General features: G+C 36.3%; 1 protein-coding gene across 1 annotated transcript in view; it reads left to right on the top strand.

Moving 5' to 3' along the window:
• The window catches only part of COL24A1 (collagen type XXIV alpha 1 chain), a 298672-nt gene that overhangs the window by 149754 nt on the left and 133129 nt on the right, over window positions 1–15789 (top strand). The window contains exons 24-27 of the mRNA XM_040987252.1: window positions 10692–10745; window positions 12052–12105; window positions 13261–13314; window positions 13802–13855. Of these exons, the coding sequence (XP_040843186.1) occupies window positions 10692–10745; window positions 12052–12105; window positions 13261–13314; window positions 13802–13855 (216 nt within the window). The remainder of the gene's footprint in view (window positions 1–10691; window positions 10746–12051; window positions 12106–13260; window positions 13315–13801; window positions 13856–15789) is intronic.

Below are 15789 nucleotides of genomic sequence, written 5' to 3'. Positions count from 1 at the left end.
TCCTCATTTTTCCAGAACCTCAGACTTTCACTAAAAACATTTTTACCAGTATTTGTTAATGCAGCCATAGCATGTCAACTGATTCTGATCTTTACAGACCGCTAATCATCAGTCCTGCTTTTCTGTACTTATTCTCCACTCGTCTATATGTAGACTCAGTGACACTGTGCTGCGTGTGATCCCGTAGCCTTTACTAAATAGGAAGAACAGAAACAGTGTGCAAGATTTTCCAGAAGCAAACCACTAGGATGACATTTTGTACCAGAGCATTTATTAGGAGGTAACAGCTGTGGTAAGGAGAGAGACGAAGTACAAGATAGAGGAAGAATAAATCTCAACCAGTCCTACAACTGAGACCCTGCTGGCGTTTTTTCTTTCGCTGTGAACAGTTTTTATGTATGGGGCCTTTGGGAACAAAATGTCTTTGATCCAGAAGGTTCTCCAGAGCCAAAGAAACAATTGCTGATAACGTGACCACACGTTCTTCATTAAAGAATGGCCTGGATAGGCATTTTGGTGTTTGCATCCCTCCCCAGTGTGCTGCCTGAACTCACTGCTTGTATCCTTTCAGGCAGATACTTTTCTAGGGTTCTAGTGCAGTCTCTTCCTAAAGAGAAATCTGTGGTATACATTACAGTCCTCAGCATGGTAGCTGGTCTGAGGACTGAAAATGGTGTAAAGCTCTCTGTTCCTGGTGATAAGGGTGAATTCACTGTACCAAGAGAGTGAATTTTTCCTGCCTGCTGGTGCCTGAACACATGGGACCTGAAGAACTCAAGAAACAGACACAACCTAGGATTAAGTAGAATGTTTCCTGTGTTAGCTGGTGATAACTTGCACTCTTGGACAACACCTCACCTTTGCTACTTTAAACTGACGTTTTAAAATTAATGGTTTTTTTTTCATGTCTGACTAATCATTTGCATCTCATGTCCTCTAATGTTTTTATTAAATTGAACCATGTAGCTTATTTTCCAGGGAAAAATATGGTTGACTATCAGCAACAATGTACACTATAACCTATTAATTCCTTTGTTGTGGTAAAGTATTACCTTACATTCTTTGGTGTGCTTAAAAATAATGTTTATGTATTTGACACAAAGAGGAAGAATAGGGCAGGGATGGAGACTAAGCTAGTTCACTCTCCCAAATGCCTGCAAGGGCCAGGACTGGGTGATGCCATAGCAGGACCCAGGAACCCACTCTGGGCCATCCACGTGTATGGCAAGGACCTACTGCCTCCAGAGTTTGTATGAGCACGAAGCTGGAAGCTGCAGCCATGATTCCAACCCAGGTGCTCCACATGAGCATCTTAACCAGCATTGCAATCACTAGACTAAATGCCTATCTGCTTCTCATATTTTAAAGGGATAATAAATGCAATAACACTAATACAAATATTGCAGTTCATTGTTTCTAAGATGAAATAGAACTAAATTTTAGAGAAGAGTCTTCTATGCATATATGTATTTTAAAACCTTATGCACCCAAATTAGCTTATCTCTTAATTCCGTTGTCCTTGACCTTTGTGAAGTAACTTCAAATATTGCATTTTTAAGTAACTTTAGCGAGTTGATATCTGAAATTCTTTATCCTATACAGTTGTTTACATATTGAAAACAAATTAACACAACATAATGTCATTCTAGACCATAGTAAAGACACAATGATTTCACAAAGATTTTTTCCAGTCTAGAAACTTACATAAAAATATTTTAAAATACATTACCTCCTAGGAAATGTCCTAATTTTATATTGTTATCTAGTGAATGAGTAGTAGATATTTATCTTACAAAGCAGAACTACAATGTTTTAAAGCTTTTTAGGGCTATTGAAGAAATTGTATTTTTTTCTGTTCTAACAAACTTTTTAAAAAGGATTTACTTATTTTTATTGGAAATCAGATATACAGAGAGGAAGATCCTCCATCTGATGATTCACTCTCTAGGTGGCCACAACAGCCGGTACTGTGCTGACCCGAAGCCAGAAGCCAGGAACTTCTTTCAAGGTCTCCCACATGGGTGCAGAGTCCCTTTGGGCCGTTCTCGACTGCTTTCCCAGGCTACAAGCAGGGAGCTGGATGGGAAGTGGAGCTGCCAGGGTTAGAACCGGTGCTATTTTTTAAATTAATTTATTTTTTAAATGATCTTACTTAGTTGATTAGGGTACAAAGGGTCAAGGGCTATAGGAAAATGGGTAGTAGCATTGTTTCCACACTAATATCATTTTTTCCCCCTGTATCTGGGGTCGGGGGAGAAACAAAGGAAAAAGCCCCACCCAGCCTCCCACCCATCCTAGGTCCCCGATGTGAGGCATGCTCCAAGGGTCCTGCTCAACAGGTCTGAATTGCTGCCAATCTTGCTGTTCCAATTGCGACGAAACCTATTCAGAATCCCCTGGCTGACATAGTCCCTTCATGGTTGGGGTTCTGAGATCAGCAGTTCAGTTGGCGGCATCTCCAAAGAAACTTCATCTGAGATGATCCCGAACCTCATCCTTGTGTGATTTTGCCAGTACAGGGTCTGGCACAGTCTATCACCCCAATCAGCTTACGCACAGGCTGGTCGTTGCAATTGCTGGGTTAGTTCTCTTTCCAGACCTGTCATCCACTTAAACCAATGGGTAATGTAGTCCAGCTCGATCCTACCTACTTCATACTTGGTCCTCACACAAACCAGTTGGAGCTGCAGCCTAGTTGGGGCGACTCCCCATAACCACCACCAGGCCTGCTCCCTACCCTGGTTCCCATGCATGCCAGTTCAGTTTGTCCCACATCCCATTTAGCTCTGGTACTTGTCAATGGGCATTGAAACCTAGTTCAACCCAACCAACCTACTATCCAGCCCACACACATATTGACAGGTGCCTTTCTGTCTAGCCACCCTTGCACCTGTCCTGGTTTTTGTGCTTTCCAGTGGGAGTGGTAATCCATGAGGGAGGTGCCCACTATTTCCCTACTAGGCCACTCCAACCTCTGTATTGTACACTCTTCAGGTGTTTCTGAAATTTAACTTGATAGATTTAGCCCCCAGTGCCAGCCTCTGCCAACTGATGCTGCAGCAAAGCACAACCAACCCTCACCCATTTTTGCTTGCACCATTTGGAACCGTCAGCCTAATCTGGGCCTTCCCCAGTCTAGCTCACATGAGGCCCACAGGTGTTGTAGCCCTGCCTGGTCTGGTCTGCCCCCATCCCAACTCATGCTGTCCAGTGGGAGTGGTGGTCCAGCAGGGGAGCCCACATTCCCCTACTGGCTTTGCCTCCTCCCCCACTGTTCTAATCACATTTTGAAGAAAGTCAGCACTTAACTGGAAGTAGGCTTTATGTAATATTCTAGAGTTTTTATTTTTTCCTTCATTCCTATTTTATATTTCAGTTACTGGTTATTTCTAAATTGACTAGCATAGTGATAGATTTTCTAGCTCTGTCGACTATTCAGATGACTATAACCCATGCCAAATCTTGATTGTAACCACACAAAAGATCCTGTGTCCGAACTGCATTTGTAAACACACACAAGTTACTACAATTGTCCTCAGTCCTCACCAGTAGCCTTGTCATAACCAAATCTTCAATGTTCACACTTCTGAACTCTTCCCATATGTACTAGTTTCTCTCTCCTTAAGATTTGTCTGTCCCTCACTCTTGGCACATTCGTGGTCCTCCTATATGCCTCTACCTCTCCCTTTCTACTTGTTGCATCCAAGGAATCTTCATTAAAATTCTTTCTTGCATTCTCCTTTATCATTACCCTGGGAACTTGAGCGAAATTGACATTTTGAGACTTAGTTGTTGTTCATATCCTGCGAACTGATGGTCTTTCTATTTCCTACTTGAAATTTTTTTTTATTTAATGGGGGGTTAATTCTGTGACTGTAAAGTAAATTGAAAGTGTACAGTTGTGAAAATGAAAAAGAAAAGGGAAGAATGGAGTGGGAAGTATCATTATGAACTTAAATTACATATATGAAGTACCTGACACTTGTTCTCTTTGTGTAAATAACATAAGTGTCTTTTTAAAAAGTGATGGGAAACTCTAAGAGCCATAATTTCATTTATCTTTCCTCTAATATCTGCTTTTCTCTCCAGCTTCCTGTTTCTTTAAAATGAAACCATCATCCTAACAGAAATCATTACACCTAACCTGTTCTATTTTTGTCATTTCTGTAGAATTGAAGGCAGTGATGTAGATTACAATCCATTCAGTGTGGATAAGATTACATCCCTCCTTTACTCAAAAGTTGATGATTTCTGTACAAACACATCCTTTTCCAAAAACCACAAAATCAGATTGTCCATGTGACGCTCAGAGTCCTCAACAATATACTCAAACAACAAATATATCTAACCCAGTCTGTCCATCTGTGAAATAAAAATCATGTTTTCCAGACAATTTGGATTCACTTTAATACTCCAAATAAGTTGTGATTTGTTACTTCCCACCTTCTGTTTAAATCCTCTGTGTTTGGAATGTGCTTTGACCGTTTCATCTCGCCAACATTTAGCCATACCAAAAAGGGTGCTTTATTTGTAAATTCCCTTCCTTTTGTTCTTATCCAGATGTAATCTCTTCTGCCTTTTTTTAACAGTTTTTATTCTCTTACAGAAAATATACATTTACCTTATTCCATTTTACTAGATTTTGAGTTCCTTAGTATGCTTTATTCATATTTGTATCCTTTGCAACAGTTAGCACAGGACCTGTTATATAAACAAATAAATCCTTAATTGTGTTCTCACCAACTAATGTTGAATATATTGGAAAGTATGATTTATGATCTAAACAATAATTTGCTTCAGCAGAGTTTTGGATATATTCCATTATAAAGTTTTTTTCTATGAGGTTAGCTTTTCAATACCATGTCTACAGATATTTTAAGTTACTGTAATTTTGAAACCACTGCTATAACAAATGTAAAATTCTTAACATGATAGATTTTTTTCTTATGTTTGCAGTGTAATGCTCATTCTAAATGCCTTCCCCTGCACAATGATTAATAATCCAGGCTCCTTTCCTGTGCCTCCACCACCCCTGAATTAATTGGCATATGTGGCAAAAGAGAGCAAAGATAAATGGTTGTTTACTATGTAAAGTTTCAATGTTAAGGTAATGATTGCATCAGCCATCTGCTACTAACTTTTGGTGCAATAGGAAATAACTTTGAAATATCAGTGATTTATCATCAACAGACACTATGGGTGTGTGTACAGTCTGATCTCATGTGAGTTGACTGTGGTTCTGTGATATGTCATCTGCATCCTGAAATCTGGGGATAAGGAGTAGTATGTATCTTGGACATGGTTAGTCTCATAGCTGACCAAAAAATATATATATTAAATAAGAGATAGGGCCAATGCTATGGCATGAAGAGTGAAGCCACCACCTGTGATGTATTTTGATTTAATCTCGCTTGTCTGTTTTAACTTTTATTGCCTATGCTTCTGAGATCCTTTTGCAGAAAGCTTTATCTATGTCCATGTCTTACCATTTCCTTAAGATTCTCCTCAAGTAATTTGATACCAGATTACAGATTTAGAACCTTGATCCATTGTGAATTGGTTTTCATATCATGCATAAGGTGGCAGTCTTGTTTCATATTTTTGCATACATAATTTTCCAAACTCCATTATTGAAAATACTGTCTGTTCTTTTCTGAATAGTTTTAGCTCGTTTATCCAAAATTAATTGGTTGTAAGTGAATGGATTGAATTTTATGATTTTTATTCAGCTCCACTTGTTGACATGTTTATTTTTATTCTAGTATCAGCCTGTTTTGTTTGTTATATCCCTGTAGTACCTGGAAATTTAGTATTGTGTTGATTCCTGCTTTGTTTTCATTGCTTAAAATTGACCTGACTGCTCATGGTCTTTTGTTTTTTCATCTTAAACTTTAGGGTTGTTTTTTCTAATCCTGTGAAGAATATCCTTGATATTTTGACCAGGATCACATTGAACCTTTATGTCATACAATTTGATTTTATTAATTCGTCCAGTCCATGAGCATGATAGGTAGCTCCATTTTTATCCACCTCTCTTTTTCTATTTCTTTCACGTAATGTTTTACAATAATCATTGCAGAAATCTTGAACATACCTAGTTAATTTTGTGTCAAGGTATTCAAATTATTTTTCTAGCTTTTGTGAATTAGACTGATCTTACTTTTTTTTTTTTCCTAAGACAGCACTGTTAGTATTTAAGAATACTATTGCTGGAGGACTATACTATTGCAATGATATGGGGTGAAAACAGTGCAGAAGAGGCAGAAAGCTGAAAATGGAAGATGAAACCCATGAATCTATGGAACTATATCATGAAAATTTTTTTAATTTTAAAGAATACTGCTGATGTTGATTTTATATTTTTGCAACATTGTCAAATTCTCTTATGAGTTATGATATAATAATCTCTTAGTGAAGTCTTTTGGATCCCATAAGTAAAAGTTCGTGTCATCTGCAATCAGGGATAATTGGACTTCTTTTTTCCAGTTATAGCATTTTAATTTCTTTTTCTTGCCTAATGGCTTTAGTTAAAACTTCAAGGCCTATATAATTTTTTAAAGATTTATTTATTTTATTGCAAAGTCAGAAATATGGAGGAGTGACAGAGAGGAAGATATTCTGTCTGATGATTCACTCCCCAAGTGACCGCAACAGCCAGTGCTGTGCCAAACCAAAGCCAGGAGCCAGGAACTTCTTTCAAGGTCTCCTATGTGGGTGCAGGGTCCCAAAGCTTTGGGCCATCCTTGACTGCTTTTCCAGGCCACAAGCAGGGAGCTGGATGGGAAGTGGAGCTGCCAGGATTAGAACTAGTGCCCATATGGGATCCCGGTGTGTTCAAGGCGAGGACCTTAACCATTACGCTATCGTGCCAGGCCCTAGTCCTGTATTAAACAATGGTGGTAAGAATGTGCATCTTTCTCTGGCTTTGGATCTTAGCAGAAATGTTTCCTGCTTTCTCCCATTTTGGGCTGTGGTGTTGTCATATATTGCCCTCACTGGGCTGTTGAGATATACTACTTCAGTGCTCAATTTGCTTAAGGTTTTTATTATGAAATATTATTGTATTTTTGTCAAATGCTTTCTCTGCATCTATTGAGATAACACAAGATTTTTATTTAATTTGTCAGTGTAATGTATTATGTTTATCAGTTTGCATATGTTGAATTTTCCTGGTGTTTCCAGCATAAATATCACTTGGTTTGGATGGATGATATTTTCATGTATTATTAGATTCTGTTTGCAAGCTTTTTGTTGTGTATTTTTGTGGCTGTGTTCATTGAGTGTATTGATCTATAATTGGATTAGTTGTTTTTAAAGAGTTTATTACGATTTAACAGTAAAGACTTCCAATCCTGTGTTTTTCTTTGCTTGGAGTCTTTATTACCGCTTCAGTCTCAGTCTTGGTTATTTTTATATTCAGATTTTCTATGCTTTCATGCCTCAATTTTGGTACATTGTGTGTGTTCATATACCCGCTTCTAATTTGTTGGCATAAATAAAGATTGCTAGTAATTTTCTGTATTTCTGTGTTATCAGTTGTAACAACTCCTTTTAATCCCTGATTTTAATAATTTGGGTGGCATCCCTTTTTTAATTAATTGGAAAAATTTTTTAATTGTTTCATAAAATCCATCTCTTTGAATCTAGCACAGTGGCATATCATCTTGTTACACTGCCATCACCAGTATAGAGACAAGAGTGGCTGATGGCACTGGGTCTCTTTTCTTTCCTCACTGCTTTATGGAGGCTATCTCAACATTTTATTCTTAAAAGTTTTATCCATGTTGATGTACATAGGTCTTATTTGTTCATTTTAATTAGTGTTTAATTTTCTTCACTTTATAAATAGACTTCAGTTTCTTTCCATATAATAAACTAGGTAATTCTATTGTGTATTTAAACAATGCTTCAATAACTGTGTTTATGTATGCCTCTTGATATTTAAATCTGAGAGCAGAAACCCCTATAAATAACTAGAAATGAAAGTGCTAAGTTGTAGGTTGAATACATATTCAGTTTTATTATGTACAATAAAAGCTCTCCAATGTGACTATACAACTCTGTATTCCTTCCTGTGATGTATAATTTTTCCCACATTCTAGCCAACACTTGTTGTGATGTCATATTTAGTTAGGCTTTTTAAAGTCCCAGTATAATACAGGGAGCCATTCTCAATATATGTTATCCAAATTTTTAAGTTTCATCAGAGTTGAATTGACTTTCATTATCATGAAGGCTGAGAAAGTTCATGGTCTGTTATTTGCAAACTGAAGACCCAGAAAATCCAGTGAGAAAGTTCTAGTCCAAATTGATGGGCCTGAGACCTGAGGAGCACTAGTGTCGTTTCTGATCTGCATCCAAAACTTGAGAACCAGAATTGCCAGTGGTCTCAGTCTGAGAGAAAGAAAAGAATGCTCTATGCATCAAAGAACAGATTCTTTCCTTTGCTCTTTAGTTCGATTTAGTCCCTCAACAGAGTAGATGATGTCTAACTACATTTAGTTAAGAAAGTCAGCTTTACTTTTAGTTTACATTTTCAAGCTAAACTTACCCTGAAACATACACCAAGAAATTATGTTTAAACAAATATCTAGACAGTTCTATGGCCCAATTACTTTGACACATAAAATTAACCTTTGTAAGTCTAGCTTTTGTTAACTTGACATTTAAATACACCTCCATAGATCACATTTAATGCCCAGATAAATGTAATAACAACATCATAATTCTGCCTAACATGATACAGCTATTTTGCAAACAATCTAAACCTCTGTAACCTACCTCCCCAGATGAGGAGATAAAATCCTTCAGTGATATTTACTTTTCTCCTTTTTATATCTTGTACCTTAAATGCTATTGTAAAAATAAACTTATTTTTATACAACCTTATATAACCTTTTTATAATCTTAAATACTAGAATAAAAAGTCAGTAAAGCCTACATGATAAAGGAGTAAGAGAGTTGAGAAAAGAAGTTTGCTACATAAGCACCCCTACACACAAAACATATTCATAATAAACTAGGGAGGAAATATTACTAACAATTAAAGTCATCATTTCTATAACTGATCATATGATTATTGTTCATGTTTGAAACTACCTTCTCCCATGACCAATTCTCTGTTCCCCTTGATTTCAGCTAGCAGTTTTGTTTCTTATGTGCTTTACTCGATAGGGTATCACAATGAATTTTCTACCTTTCTCCCACCCAAAAAGTCCCCTGTTGAAATCCTAAGCACAAATGTGATAGTATTAGAGGGTGGGATGTCTAGGAGCTAATTATGTCATGAAGGCTTTTGTCATCTTCATCTGTCAGTTAGGAAGCAGGTCTTCAGCAGACGCCAAATGTGTCGTTGCCTTGATCTCACATACTCGGACATCCTGAACTATGATAAATCAGTTCTTGTAAAAACCTACCTGTCTGTAGTATTTTTGTGATAGCAGTTGAATGAACAAAGAAATGTGTGATTCAAACCTTCATATGTGAAGGTTTGGTGGCATGAGCAGTGAAAGAGAATTTTGATTGTTTGCTGTCTAGTTATATCATTTAGCAGTATTATGACCATATTATTGTATTTATTTGGAACATTAAATGTAATTTGAATATTATTTTAATATGTAATCAATATAAACAATAGTTAGATATTTCACGTATTTATAAAAGTCTGCAAACTATGCTCTGTCATTTACGGTTCTTTTCAAATTAGACTAGCCACATGTCAGGCAATCACATCAACTTGGACTCTAGCTGCATCTCATATAGCCACTTAAATGCATCCAAAATACTTAGACTCATTGACTCAGTCACTGGACAAGCTGCCTAACTCATGTGTCAAAGCAGAATCATGATATTACTTATAGTGGTTGGGAGGATTGAATCAGACATGTCAGATATGGATGCAGTCGTATTCCATGCATTAACTTTGGTTACAGTCAACATAACGAGCTGTTGATCATTACCCATTGCTCTCTAAATACTAGCATATGTTATTGTATGGAAATCTCAATAAGCAGGATCTTTGCATAGTAGCTGTTGGAAAAGGAATCGAAAGCGATTATGGCCATGTTGTATACCCTTTGCTGTTTTGTTGTAGTTGTTCTTCTTCTTCTTCTTTTTTTCCTATAACCTTGAAGGAGGAATAACAGATACTCTGTAAAGAGTATCTCTGAGCTTCTGTGGACTCAATCAGCGCTACTGATTGTCTTTGTCAAAAGCACTTCCTAATGGGCTATTCTGCTTGCAGCACTACTCCTCCCATCTAGCTTGGCTGACCGGACTCCTTTTGTTCTTTAGATCTCAAGCTACAAAATTTCCCTCATCTTCTTTGTTGAAATATCTTACCTGGTTTTTTTTCCTCCATCTCAGCCTCATGATTGCTTCATTGATGAACTTCTACTAAAATCTGTCGTTATTCTATTTTTCTGTAAGTCAGTTTTAACTTCTGTTTTGCCAGACTATTTGCATTATGAAAACAGGATGTGCATCTGCCTTGCTCACTAATGAAATCCTAGCAGCCAGTACAGGCCAGGCGCAAAATAAACACCAAGAGTTTCTGTAGTTAGTGAATGAATGAAGTTGAGATTGAATTGAAAATATAGTAATTACAGGTGATTTAAGACCAATATGCTAAAATAGCAATTAAACATAGATGCATTCTTGTTTTTTATCTTCCCTGCCTACCCCCACCCCAGGGACCTGTTGGCTTACCTGGAGAAATTGGCATAACTGGAAACATTGGTGAAAAGGTATATTCATTTTTTGTTTTATAATAAGGGTTCTGAACCTAATTCAAAGAAGAAACTTTCATATGGCAAGCTATGTTAATTAGAAGTTATTGATATCTCTTACATGTTACTTGACTGTGTTCTTAAGTATATTACAATATAGCTAATTCTATACATGATTCTAATTTTAAAGGGTCAAATACTATTGTTAAAAGATGTGGTATGCAAGGATGGATGTATGACTAGAAAAATATTATTTAAATCAAATTTATGTGGTCAAGCCACTTTCCTGTAGGAACGTTTTGAAAGAGAAAAATGTTGTAATTTTCCTTTTTTCTTGCCTATCTCCCACTCAAGTACCTATTCTATTCCCAGTTCTTAATGCTTCCTTAATTTAGAATATTCCAACCTCTTCCCTGTGTTCTTTAAAAACCAAACTGTTGGGCCCAGCTCAACAACCTAGTGGTTAAGTCTTTACCTTGCGTTTGCTGGAATCCCATATGGGCACCAGTTCCTGTCCCGGTTTCACTGTTATTTATTTATTTATTTATTTATTTATTATCTATTTAGTATTATCACTTTATTGTACAGTTCCATAGGCCCTGGAATTTTCCCTACCTACTCCCCAAATCCCGTCCCCCAAGTTCTCCAAAATCATTACATCAGTATCTAGCTCCACTTTCCATCTCGTTCCCTGCTTGTGGCCTGGGGAAGCACCAGAGGATGGTTCTGGAGACCTAGAAGAACCTCCTGCTTCGAATCAGCTCAGCTCTGGCTGTTGCAACCACTTGGAGAGTGAACAATAGATCTTTCTCACTGTGTCGCCTTCCCTCTGTGGGTTTACCTTTAAAAAAAAAAGATGATGCACCTGAACTTCAGCTCTGTGAATTGCCCCAGATTCTCTTCTTGGTTTTGGGCAAAGATCATATAGTTTAAAATATAGGTATTCCCAAGGTATTCATCTCCTTTTTAAAATATTAGTAACTCACACTTGTCAAGAGCCAAACATTCACCAAACGAGGCGATTTACTTGCATTATCTTGTAACCATTCCCACTTAAAGAACTTTAACGAATGATACCGGCTAAGTTTTAGTCCTTCTAATTTATGATTTTTAGCTTTATCGTTTTAATAAGTGTTAGCAGTTTTCCTTTAGAAGTTATCTAAGGAGTATTTCTAAGTTGTTGAAAGCTTGGCAATTTCATGGTAAAGTATAAATTTATACATCGATATAATTGAAATTAGGATAAGATACTGTATCATTTGTGAACTAACTTACCACTTATGGCGTGGCTTAACATCACTCTTCATTCTGTTGTGTTTTGAAGGGAGATCGTGGCAGTCCAGGGCCCGTGGGTCCCCAGGGAGAAAAGGGTGCCACGGTAAGAGCTCAGTAATTTGAAAAAATAATACTTTCCAAAAAAACAGAGTAAAGTTATCTTTCCAAAGATGGAATTGCCTGTACTAGAATTTAACTGAACAGAAAATGTAATTTTGTAATAAAATTTCACTGAAGTTTGCTTCTAAACTGATTTTTCTTCTAGAATGCTGTCTAGCACAAAAATTTTAAAAGCATATAAATAAGATGGCTTATTCAAAGTAGGCTGTAGTTTTAGGAGAAAAATTATGCCACCCCACATTAGCAAGAAATAGATGAAGAAATGCTACCTTTTCTTCTACAGCTCATCATTTATTTATGTAGCATTTGTCTTCATTTCTCTTCCACTTTGCTGCCCTGTTGTAAGTTTTTGATATATAGAAGCTCAGAACACAAATTGATCTCTCTGTGGTGTGTTGAATTCGCTGACAAATTTGTATCTGGCATTCCCCCTTTTTCTAACTGTATTAAATAATTCCTTTAAAAAAAGTAACTAGAATTAACATTATCTACTAAAGAAACTTCCTTTCAGAAAATAATATAATGGATTTCATTATATTATATAAAAATGTATTTTATTTGTTACTCTTAATTTTAACATGATGGAAGAGCCTTGCAAGATTTATTTACACCTTGATTTTTAGTTATCTCCAGCTCTGTGAACTAAGAAATTTAGCATGTTTGTAAGACTAATAAATTTCAGCAACTCTTATTTTTCCCAAGGCATGTTCTGAATCAATGTTAAAAGGCGTAAACTGTGCTGTCCATCTAAAATGTAAGAGGCTTGAGCGCTTATAAGCATTTGTATTTCCTAAGCACAGAATTTCCTAATCACTCTGAAATGGATCTTGTTTCAAAACCTACTACATAAGAAAACACACTACAGAAAGATGAGATGAATGTTCTCTTCTTTTACATAGGCTATAACATGCAATGCTGGCTAGCACTTTCCTTTTCCCAGCAAAACCCTTCTAATAAATGAATATATAGCCTGCTCACAAACAAGCTATGTTCTATCCATTTCTTGGGCCTCTCTGTAAGAGAGGAACACATATCAAATTATCCCTTTTATAACTTTTTACAATTTACTGTTTTTTTTAGTGAAAGTATAGAGATGTGATGGAGCTTTTATTTCCTTCAAACTTTTCTTAAATTGTAGGGATATCCAGGTCCTCCTGGGATTCCAGGACCCGTGGGTCCTTTGGGATTACCTGTAAGTACAGAAACTATTTTAAGGTACATTATGTAAAGTTTATTTTCATTTAAGTCCATTCCCTTTTGTTATGCTTTCTTAATTTTATCAAAGTAAGTCATGTATAAGCTAATGGAAAATGCTTCTCCCAGTGTTCTTGGATACACCATAATAGCTTGAGTTTGCCCATCTATGCTCGTGGACTACATGTTTTCTTCTTTCATCTGTGTGTATTCCTCTTGAACACTATGTGAAAAGTGAATATTAAACTCTTACCCTGTTTGGTTCAGACCGTAAACATTTCCAAAGAGGAGAATATTTCAAAATCAGAATATTAGTGGAGAGAGCTCTGACATTTAAAAACTAAAGAACATTTTTAAGGGAATGAATCAATTTCTTTTTAAAACTCTGCAGGAAAAATGAGAATGTAATAAGAAACTCTATGATTGCTATTTTGATAACATTCTTGAGAATCCTATCATTGCTTTTAAATTTCTAATTTTTGTAGGGTCCTGTGGGGTCAAGAGGACCACCTGGTAGTCAAGGTCCTAAAGGGCAAAGGGTAAGTCATTGAATGAGAAATAGAACCTGTGAGTAGCGATGTGTTCAAGGAGCATCCATAACTTCTAAAATTAGCTTTAGGAATTGTCAGACTTTTTTTGGTTTGCATTATATTAGGTTATCTACAATAAATAAAACATGACTAATAATTATTTTTACTAATGAAAACATACTTTTCTATTTTAATTATTACATAGATCACTAACCCCCACAGTATTATTTTTAAACATTTAAAAAATGTATCTCTACTTACTTGAAAGGCAGAAAAATGGAGGCATGAGCAATCAAGATCATCTGCTCTGCTGCCTCATTCCCCAGACGCCCTCCACATTCAGGGCTGAGTTGGACTGAAGCTGGGAGTCAGGAGCTCAATTCATCTCTCTCTCATGGGCTGCCAGGATCCAACTATTGGAGCCATGTGTCCCAGGGTGCACACTAGCCAAAAACTGGGAAGAAGCAGAGCTAGCATTCGTGCTCAGGCACTCTGATATAAAGAAGACAAGTGCTCCAAACAGCATCACACACCTAATCCAGTGTCTTCTTTCTTAATCACAATTCCTGTTAACCTTCAGAGAAGTATAAATCTGTATACCTTTAAATAAATTACTTCCAGAGCACACATACATAAGAAACAAATGTAACGCATGACCAACAACTCCAAGAAATGGAGTAAAAATAAAAAGGTGAAAAATAGTTTATTAATTATAAATCAGAATTGTTATTCTCTACTAATTATGCATATAGTATTAAGTGGAAAAAATAATCCCTACATTGCCTCTTAAATATTTTAAATCCTTTAAAAAGACAAGAACTGCTACTTATTGCATGCTTTTTCACATTCTAAGCGATACGAGCATAACATTCTGGGAACAGGGTATTTTATTTCATGAAGAAACCAGGACTCAGAGAGTTTAAGTACCTGCTTGTTCTATAGACAGAGAGAGAAATGGCCGAATCAGTACTGAAACCTTTGTTGTATGTCTACCCTAATAAGCCCGTGCTTTTTTTAATACCACAAGGAATATTAGGGAATTTTAAAAATTAATGTGAACATGTGGGTTTTAAGGATTCTTTCTGTTGGCTTTACCTTGATTTAAATTTTAGTTCTAAAAGAAAAAATAATTTTAAAATATTTGAATCTGTCCTCTGATAGAAGATTAAAAAAAAAAAAAACTACTCTCTGCCAGTTCTCAAATGGGAGAAAGATGTTAGGAATTCACAATTTGAAAATGATTTTAACTTCATGTCCTATTTTTTTGGAGAAGATTGAAGAAAGAGAGAAAGTTTGTCTGTACTAATATTTCTCTTCTGAATAATGACTTTCCTTTCTGGATTACAGATTCGCATCCTAAAAATAACCTTGTAGGCATAAATGTAATTTAGGCCTTGGTAGCCTAAATGAGATTTAAAATAAAATAAAAACGGTAGATGATCTGTGTATAACTGTTATTGAGTGGTTTGCTTGTGCTAGGCTTCAATGTTGGTCAGGTTGAATCAGGTTGAATCACACTAGGAAAGTTCTACTAATTTTATGACAAGTGAATAAAGAAATCTTTATTTGTGCCTTTCTAATTATGTAATTTAGGTCTCGTTGACTATCTAGGCAGAATCTGACAGTACATGCTGAACCACTTGCAATCTCATAAGCGAGGGGAAGTTCACTTATTTTGCAGTCGCCTACCCTCACCCTGACCCCTGTGTAGGTTAGTACTCTGCTGATTTGTCGCCGACTCCCAGCTCCAAGATGATCTGTTTTCCTCTCATTCTCCAAATCTATTACAGATTCCCTCCCAAAAGGACTTCTCATATTTTTTAAACTTTCCGCATGATAGTTTCTAAATAAAGAAGTTCTCTAAGTAAGGCTTTGCTTTTTAAAAATAAGGTGGTTAAGGGAGTTTCTTAACAGAAGAATAGTTTAGACAACCAATAAACATT

Source organism: Ochotona curzoniae, unplaced genomic scaffold (genome assembly GCF_017591425.1).
Source record: "Ochotona curzoniae isolate NIBS_2020 unplaced genomic scaffold, NIBS_Ocur_1.0 contig_4612, whole genome shotgun sequence".
NCBI lineage: Eukaryota > Metazoa > Chordata > Mammalia > Lagomorpha > Ochotonidae > Ochotona > Ochotona curzoniae.
Note: the sequence above shows the minus strand (reverse complement) of the source record. Positions and strands in the feature narration are given on the sequence as shown.